The 10033-nt window shown below is 40.8% G+C and overlaps 1 protein-coding gene across 1 annotated transcript in view; it reads left to right on the top strand.

The window, feature by feature from the left end:
* Window positions 1-10033, top strand: part of KLHL3 (kelch like family member 3) — a 99792-nt gene that overhangs the window by 49759 nt on the left and 40000 nt on the right. The window contains 2 exon segments of the mRNA XM_014592249.2: window positions 1862-1978; window positions 5555-5704. Coding sequence (XP_014447735.1) covers window positions 1862-1978; window positions 5555-5704 — 267 coding nt within the window.

The following is a 10033-nucleotide window of genomic DNA, read 5'->3' as shown; positions in this document are numbered from 1 at the left end:
GAGAGAAAAACCCCCCCCCCCCCCCCCCCCCCATCGAGAATGGTCAGACCACAATCTCTTCTCTCTCATTTCTTCATCCCATCAGGATTTGGGGCACACATGCACAAATGCCCTCCATGTTTCTCAGGCTGCTGGGTCTAGGACTCGAACCATGGAATTAGCCATGTGGGATCCAGCTGCCTTAACCACCAGGCTACAATGGAGCTGGACTGCAATCTGACATTTTCCTATCATTCCTTCTATATTTATTAGCTAGCATTTTCTATAAAGAAGAAAGCCCTTTTTCACACTTTTAAAAGAATCTTTGTAAACTTATGGATTTCTTCCTTTTAATTCATTGTGTTCTAATCCATTACAATCTTCTTTAAAAATTCAAAACATGGGACAGGAGGTAATGTAGTGGTTTTAATGCTGGACTACTATGTGGCCGCTGTGGCTCAAGTTCCAGACTCAGTAGCTTGAAACTCAAGCCACGTGTGTGTCCAGGTGGAACCAAAATCCCAAGAGGGGAATGGAGGGAAGAAACTGGCATGGCCATCTCCTCCAGTGGGTAATTTTTTGATTTCTTTCTCTCTGGCAAGTGCATGTACCCTAATAGCAAAAATCTCTCAAAAAATTTTTCAAAACCTTTTTTTTTGGGGGGGAGGGGGTCTGCCATAGGGTGCATGTACTTGTTGGAGAGAGACAGAAGCAGTGAGAAAGAAAGAAATCAACTACCCCCACCCCAGGAGGCGGGGATGGCCACACCACAATCCCCTTTTTTCCAGTCTCTTCATGGATTTTGGGCACGCATACACAAATGCCCGACATGATTTTAAGCCACCAGGTCTGAGACTCAAACCGTGGTTGGCCATGTAGGAGTCCAGTGCCTTAACCATTATGCCGCCTGCTGGCCCTAAAAATTAAAAACATTTTATACTGTGTCCTGAGGGTGGTGTGGTAGATAGACAGCTAGGCACCAGATGCCCACATGGTCAACCACAGTTTGAATCCCAGATCTGGCAGTTTGAAGATCTTGCCAGGCATGTGTGCGTGCATGCCTGAAATCCCAGAGGAAAAGAGAAGAGAGCGGATTGCAGTGTGACCATCCTCCCTGGGCGGTGATTTCTCACTTTCCCTCTCTCTGTCTCTAGTGAGCACACACACCCTATAGCAAAACCCAAAATACAAACAACAACAAAAAATTTTATATTGAGATGTGATTTTCATACAGTAAAATGTACAGATATCAAGTATATAGTTTGATTAATTTTGACAAGTGTACTTATGTATGCCCATATAATGCATACCAAGTCAAAATGCACATCTGTTACTGCAAATAATTTCTTTTTGCTCCTTCCCAGTCATTTCCTGTGTCTCCTGCCTCACTAAACTGTACCTATCTGATCTCATCTTTATTCTCTTTGATGTTTAAATTGGCCTATGTAATCCAAGAGGGCATTCTTACTATTTTTATTCTGCATTAACTGTACATGGGAGATAAATGAGGAAGAGGGGTAAGGTGACAACATGGCCCCTAAAGCTTCTGATCTTGAGTAATCTTTACAAATTGGTTTGCAGTTACTGCTCTGGAGTTCTACCCTTCAATAACTTGTAACTGATTTTTATTTTAGAATGAACCATAGTGTTTTTACATTTGGGAGAGCAGGTTTGTTATGATACGTGTATGTGTATATGATCACTGTCTGAGGCCATTTAGAAAACAAAGCCTTTCTGTTTTTGTTTTAACTATTGAATCTTAGGTTAAACACCTCTGTGGATGATTTGTAAGTTTTTTTTTTTTTTTCTTTTTTACAGATTGAGGATTGCTTGAAAGCATTTGTCTGTTTGTTGAAGTTACCTGTTTTGCTTTTCTCTGTAGGTGTTTGAAGCTGTGATTTCATGGATCAATTATGAGAAAGAAACTCGTTTAGAACACATGGCAAAGCTTATGGAGCATGTCCGGCTTCCTCTCTTACCTAGGGATTACTTGGTCCAAGTGAGTACTTTGTGAAGAACCAACCACTTCCCAATTCACTCAGGCCTCTATGGATAGCAGTGGGTAACCCTAGATATATGGAGTGGTTAAGGAGTTAATGGAGTTTTTTGTGTGGGTCGAGAGTACCAACCCACTAGGTTAAATGTGAAGCATGTAAATGTCAAATTGAAGAGCACAGGTTTTAGAGTAAGACACTTAGATTTCGGCTCTGTTCTACTACTTATTAACTTTGAGTTTTTATTAACCTCTTCAAGCAGAATAGATATTACAGAACCCCACAGGGTTGTTGTGGGGACTAAAAGAAGTTGTTTAGCATGGAGCCTGGCACAACAAATATTCAGTACAAGTTAGCTGCTTTGCTTGTAGAGGACCAAAGCAAGAAACATCATTTCTATAGTGTTACTATATTCCCTTTTTGTCCTAGTTTTAGGCAAATTGGAGCCCAATTCAGAACTATAACAACCAGTTCTTCGCAGGTGCCTAAAATATATATTGCTTCTATATCCTCCAGGAAAGGAAAGTTAAGAATTATGGGGTGCCCTTATGCCATATGTTTTCTCATTTAATCCTTGTAACAATCCTATGAGGTACATATTATAACCTCCTTTTTACAAATTTGGGCCTTGAAGCTTGTAGAAACTGGACTTTCTCTGGGGTTGGGATTCAAATCCATGTCAGTCTGGCTCTGAAGTCATACAATTCTTCCACTAAGCTAGCCGCCACCTTTAATACTCTCCGTTCTGTTTACCCACTGCATGACTTATTTTGTATAGTAAATGGTACCATACAAAATTAGTACACAGAATTAGCCACTCTTACAAACAAGCAAGAGATAATCTTAAAATATATGAACAAAACAGAACACTGAGACAGCAGGCCAGCCCTCAGCTGTTTCTGAAGAATCTCCAGAAAGAGAAGGAAGGTGTGATGCAAGGATAAGTGAGGAGGCTTAGCAGCCCGACAGCTTAGAAGCAGCATGGCAGCTTACCAGCTCAGCAGCCCCACAGCTTAGCAGCCCCACAGCTCCGCAGACTGGCTCTTAGTGCTGCTAGCCGCGTAACACTGGGTGTACACTTAGCCTTTTTAAACCTCAGTTTCCTTATCTGGTACAGGTAGCATCTGCCTTTATAGTATTGTTTGGGAACAAAATGAGATAATGCACATAGAGCTTATAACACACTGTTCTGGACTATTTGCTTGCATTCCTACTCTCTTTGTGACTAGTGCTTTGATTGGTTGTAGCAGATGACAGTATTCTCTTGAGCACTTGTAAAGTCCTCTGCCCATGGCATTGTTGACCACAGGCTTTAAAGGGTCAGTGAAATGTTCTCTGAATCTCTGTACTTCAGCCTTCTCAGTTGCTGAGTGATATGTACTTGGAGGGCTTTACGTGGGTCCTGTACACTGCATTTGGATGGTTCACTGCCACCTGGTGGCAACATTATCTGTCTGTAGAAAAGGTTCCCTTAAGTGAAGGAACCGAACTTGCCAGAGCTCCTAGTGTCAGTGAGACCTACATTGTCCTGCGAGAAACTGAAGGTGGAGCTGGGTATCTGGCCTGTAACACAGTCTCACTTTCACAAAGAGGGCAGGTGACCTGGAGACTTGGATTCCTGAGAGAGTAAGGGTCCTTAGAGAGCCCTGGCCACAAATGCCATCTGGCATCCACAGCTGAAACTTAACAGAGACAGGGTTCTTGGAAATGGTTCCTGGGTTATATTATGACAAAGTAGGGCTTAGTTCTGGAAAAGAGGAGAGTGCGAGGCAATGGGCATGTGAACAGTTTGTGGGAATACATCCCTCCCTGCTTTTTTACAAGGCTATTGTCAGGCTTCAAAGGGTAAACACCTCTAAAAGAAGATGTTTCATCAACATTCATTTGACCTTGAGACTTCAAACTAGTCTAACCTGCTGGGGGTGGCTGACAGTGGTGTGGGAGGAAGGGAGAGCTCCAGGCATATATATTATGGTAAAATATATGTAACATAAGCTTTGTTCTTTTAACTATTTTTAAGTGCACAATTTGGTGGTTTTAATTACATTCACAATGCTGTACAACCATCACCATACCTAGTTTACAAACTTATTCATCACTCCAAATGAAAACTGTGTTCCCATGAAGCACTAATAACCTTCTAAGGGAAAAGGGCTAGTGTATCTGGCCTGTGACACAGTCTCACTTTCATAAAGCTGAGCAGATTTGTTGGGAGAAGTATCTGCTCAGGCACTTCTCCTTTCTCCCAAGCTCTTCTAGAGAGCTTTTCCCTCCCACTCTTGATTTTTTAACTAACCCTAAAAGTTTATGATTTGTCCCAGCCTGACTCAATCTCCCCTAGTGAAAGTATTGAAAAAAAAAAAAAAGAATATTACTGGGAATTGCCTCTGGAGAAGGATATGTCCAGAAGTGTCAAAGTCTTTGTCTTCTTAATCCTTATTTTCCCACCTGCTCCAATATGGTCCAGCAAGTGATGGCCCTGGACATATTTTCATTTCTGTCAATAAATGGGGACCCAGGAGAGACTCTGCAAGGCCTTGTGTGTGACTAGCTTGAGAGCTGAGATAATTGAAGTGGAAAGCTCTTGTCATTTTCTTACTGGTTTTGAGCTCCTTAGGGTCAGAAACCTTGCCTTGATCATTTTCTTCTGGAAGCCATCACAAGGCTACCTAGCCAGGATACGTTTAATCAGTGTTAGTTGTTGAATGGAAATAATGCTTCCTAAAATGAAATGCCCTCAGGCCACATCACTCATTCTAAATATACCACATAGTGATCTGGTCTGGGCCAAAGGGTGCAAATTGGAGTCAGAGCACCAGATTGGCTTCACCCTTGGTCTTGCTCATGAAACATCTGAGCTTACATTTGCTGAGTACCTGCTGTGGACCTGATTTCTGCATTAAGAGGTGAAGAAGCCAGAGTCTCAGCTTAGATGGGGTCCAAGGTGAGATCAATAGGGGGAACTTTGTGCAGGACATTTTTTCTGATGATTTACTACTCTATTAGAGAAAGCCTTACTGGCCAGTTATCTGCCCTGAGACTTTCACTGTAAGAAAATTTCCTTGACTACTTTATTTTACTCAATATCTCCAAAGGTTGGCTAGTAGATCCCACCACCTTTCCTCTTTCCTTGTCTCTCCTCTCAGATGTCTAACCATTTGCCCTAAAGATTGTATTGCATTCAAATCTAAAGGAATGTGGGAGGAGTTTTTTAGAACATTTGTCTTTTATTCTGTATAAACTCACTTAGGCCTGAGAAATAAACAAAGAAAACTAATGAGATTGTAGATATCTTTAGTATGCTCATTTTCAGATAAGGAAACTGAGAGTTACAGGTCTTAAGTGATAGAACTGTGATTTGAATCCCTGTCTGTTTGATGCCAGAGATTGATCACTTACCCCATTGGTGTCTTGAAATGTAGGAGATGAACTAAGTTGTAACTCTCTGGATCTTTCTCTTTGGGACTGAGATGTGTGGAAATAAATAAGTGTGAGAGTTCAGGAGTGACTTTGATCAGGGAAAGAACTTGGGCTATGTGGCTGAGCTTTGCTCTAGGATCATCTGTGGTTCTTACCTTTAGACAGTTGAAGAAGAAGCTTTGATAAAGAATAACAACACCTGTAAGGACTTCCTCATTGAGGCCATGAAATACCATCTGCTCCCTTTGGATCAGAGGCTCTTGATTAAGAACCCAAGGACCAAGCCCAGGACTCCAGTCAGCCTCCCCAAGGTAAGCCATAGCCCAACACTGCCAAGAGTCAGGACTATGTCCTGGAAAAGTGACCTTATACTCTGCCTCCAAGTCTTTCCTCACTCATGGCTGCCCTGCATCTTGGTTGCATTTATAATCTAGAAGATGAAGTCTGCTGGTTCTTCTTGAATCTGCTGATACCTCTCTTCTGGTGTGTTCTTTTCCTGAGAGTTTCAAGGTAACCTCCAGTGTCATTTGGATGGTTTGAGAATTTCTAGGAGCATTTCCCTCCTCCTACATTCTCATTTCACACCATAATTTGTGCTCTATTTCTCTTAGCAGCTAAGGAATGGTTATGTTCATCTTCATTTAGTGAAGGCCATAACATCTAGGCCATTCTTTGAATAAGAACAGTTCCATATTATTCCTTCCCTCATTATATGGAAGAACATAAAGGAAAATTAGGGCTGCAAGAAGGCAGAAAGGTCTTAAGGATTCTGATGAGTACATCAGAAGCAGGGGAAGGAAATGAGGGAAAATGAGAACTTATGAGGGAGCAGTCCCAGGGGAAGGGAAGGATCAGTATAGAAGGGGATCCTAAAATCAAGAGTCTTTGCTATATGTTTGCTGCTTTGGTCCCTTGCAAAATCCCTCTCTTCTCTGGCCCTCAGATCCCTTTCCTTAAGAAAAGGATGCTACACTTGCTAATCCCTAATGCTCTTACTGGTTTAGCATCCACAAAGTCTTTCTAGGATCCTACAATGATGTCTAGGAAAAGGCCCTAGTCAACCCAGGAGGAAAGGTGGGAGGAAAGTGGGAGTTTGCTCATTAACAACATGATAGCAGCACCAGGAAGTTATTTTGGTCCTTGTTTTGTGTGCTTCTTCCTCTTTCCAGCTGGCTGTCATTCTCCTTGCCTGCTACTTCCAGGAAGATTTCACAGGACTAGGGAAGCATACTGCTGTCCAAGACCAGATGTTGAGATTTCTGATGTTTGCAATTCCTTCTTTCCACTCTTTTCCATAACCCTAGATTATGGAGAATATAGTGGTTGCAGTGTGCAGTAGAACTTTATTGAATGCTAATTATTTGCTAAACACTGAACTAAGGATATCACATACATATTTTATTAATCTTCTTAAGAACTATATATGGTAAAGATGGTTTTTAGTCTGGTCCTATAAAGGAGGAAACTGAGGTTCAGAGAATGTCAAATGACCTGGTTCAGAGTTAATGCACTATGAACAGCATTTGAATATGCTTTCTCATCTTCCAAAGCTGTTCTCTGAACCCTTACCATTCGGTACCTGGTTTTACCTTTATACGTCTGAGTGTTTACTTACCTGTGTGCTTAATGTTGCCTATTGCTGGTTAGAAGCAGCTGCAGCCACAGACCAGGGCCTTGATCTGGTTGCCTATTTGCTTTACTGCATATTGAAGCATTTTATTTTGTTTTGTTGGAATGCTGCATTGAAACATCTTTTCAAAATGGAAATAACTTAGCTTTCATCATCTATGGAAACATGTGTTCATAGTAGATTATTAAAAGGATACTGCAATTTTGAAATAAAGTAAAAATCTCCTGAAATCTCTCTCAAGGACAAATACTACTACCATTTTAGTGAATTTTCTTCCAGACAAATCTCTGTGCACTTAGCATAAATAGATTAAAATGCACACTTTTAGGTAAATGGGATCTTGCTATACAGATTGAAATATTTTCCTCTATTCAACCATCTGCTACAGTCTGTGTTTAATGTTATTGATGTGGGTAAAATTGGCATTTAAATTGTAGTGAGTACATAGTACTTAATATATATTGTATTTATGTATCACTGTGTATTTTACAATCAATTGATGAGTGTGGCAGTAATTACCTTTTTTACTTGGTATTAAACTACTGTGTCAAGCATCTTTTAAGAGCTAGCATCTTGTTTTAGTTAGCATTTCTTTAGTTATAAATGAGATGAGTCTTGGCTTCATTAGCATTGCATTTATTTTTTGGGGAAGCCATTTTTCTGTTGGATTATACTTTAAAAATTAATTTTAAGGGACCTTTGTACATCAAAGAGGTTAGGCCTTTGTATGTATGTATGTATGTAGTTTTTTAAATAGATATTTTCTATACGGTGTGTGCACTTGCTGGGGAGACATAGAGACAGAAAGACAGAAAGTGAGAAATCACCCTCCAGGGGTATGGTCATACCTCAGTCCCTTCTCCATTCTTCTCTCAGGATTTTGGGCACACACGCACATGTGCCTGGCTTGAGTTTAAGCCACTGGTCTGGGCCTTGAACCACAGTCGACTATGTGGGAGTCCAGTGACAAATACTACGCCATCTGCTGATCCCTAATTTTTTTTCTTAGTTTGTGGTTTGCCTCTTAACTTCTTTATAACAATTGTATTTATTTATATAATTTTGCCAGAGGGTGTGTGTAGCTTGTAGGGTGAGGGGGAGAAGTGTAAAGTGAGAAAGCCTCTCCCATGGGGAATGGTCACACTATAATTCTTTCTCCTCCACTTCTTCCTCTTTTCTGAATTTTGGACACATATGCGTGCATGCCCAGCATGTTTCTTTCTCAAGCTCAAGGGACCAGGACTCAAACTGTGTAGCTGGCAATGTGAGATCCAGTCACCCCAACCACCACAACACAGGCTGGCCCAATGTAACAATATTTTTTTAATCCCCCAAAGTAATTTTTAAGTAGTCAAGTTGATCTATCTTTTGCCTTATTTGGATTTTCCATCATGCTTTGAAATGTTTTCTTTACTCTGAGATTATTTTAAAAAGCAGTCCCGGAACCAGCAGATGACATAAATAGCTATGTCACTGAACTCCCATGTAGTCCATTGCGATTCAAGTCCCGGATTTGGTGGCTTAAACTCACGCTGGATGTGTGTGTGTACATGCCCAAGATCCTGAGAGGAGAATGGAGGAGAAGGGATTGTGGCATGACCATCCCCCCAAGCCCCAGGGGGTGATTTCTCACTTTCTGTCTCTTTGTCTCTCTCTGTCTTTCTGGTGAGCACACACACCCTGTAGCAAAAAATCTCTAAAAAAAAAAAGTGGTCCCATATTGTCAAGAGCTTTTATAATTTCTGTTTTATATTTAAATCTGATACACTCGGGATTTATTTTCGTAAGAAAGCTATTATAGGGATCCAGATTTACTTGTATTGCAAGTGATGAGCCATGTCCCAAAGTCACTTTATTGATTAATTTTCCTCTTTCCCCATATATTTGAGTATCACTTTCATTATGATCTAAATTCCCACAAGCTTCTGTCTTAACAATGGTAATTCTAAGGTTCACTGCTGTTTTATGTGGCGATACGTTTTTCCTTCCGGGTTTTCAGCTGGTTTTGCTCTGTCCTGGTTTCTTTGTAACTGTTTCCTTGGGAAGAGTCTATGCTGAGTGCGATGAACTTTTCTTCCTATACAATATCAGGTTAATGGCATTTTTTGCCTAAGGAGTATGTTTTGGAGCTAAGGAAATGGTTCAGAGCTGGCCCGGGTTCTTTGTGTAGAGACCATTCTCAGAGACTTCTCCTTTTCTGGACTCTACATCCAGCTCTTACCACATATACCCACAATAATCAAAGCCAAGTTTGTGCTTGAGCTGGACTAAGCATCCTGGGAGTGGCCACCCCTAATGCCATCCTGGGTATTGAATCTATAGTTAAGAAAGGATACACTCCATGTTGAAGGAGGTCAGAATTATCCCTGTCACCTCTTATGAACCATCTGTTTTCAAAGTGGAAATGATCAGATACCTGGACACCTAACCTTCTGCAGGCAGCTGGAATCCTGACTTCCTTTGAATCTGTCGAAGGAAGAAGAAAATAAGGTGTCAATTCTTCTGGCCTCATTGCTCTCTTTAATTCTTAAATGATTTAAGGTTATATTGGTCATCCTGCTTCTTAAACTATACTCTTGTCACCATTGTTTGAACACTTCAATTAATGAGATCCTCACTGAGGCTTTGAGGAGCGAGCTATGCTGAGGGGTGCTATCACTTTGACGATTTTTGGGTTATATTTGATCACCTACATCATCACAATACTAGGTCAGTACTATTCATATCCCTTCTTTACTGAGGTTATCCAGAGAGGTCAAATAGCTTTATTAAGTACCAGCCAACAACTACAGAGCTGGGATTTGATCTGTCCTACTCCAAAGTCTGTGCTTTTTCTTTGATACAAAACTATCTCCTAGGATACAGCTTTCAGGTTTTGGTAGCAGATGAAAAAGATTATTTATTTCTTTCTTTTTTCTTTTCTTTTTTTTTTTGGAGAGGTTTTTGCTATAGGGCACGGGCGCTCACCGGACAGACAGAGAGAGACAGAGAGACAGAAAGTGAGAAATCA

Source organism: Tupaia chinensis, unplaced genomic scaffold (genome assembly GCF_000334495.1).
Source record: "Tupaia chinensis unplaced genomic scaffold, TupChi_1.0 Scaffold000672_1, whole genome shotgun sequence".
Classification (NCBI taxonomy): domain Eukaryota; kingdom Metazoa; phylum Chordata; class Mammalia; order Scandentia; family Tupaiidae; genus Tupaia; species Tupaia belangeri.
This window is presented reverse-complemented; position numbering and strand designations above follow the sequence as displayed.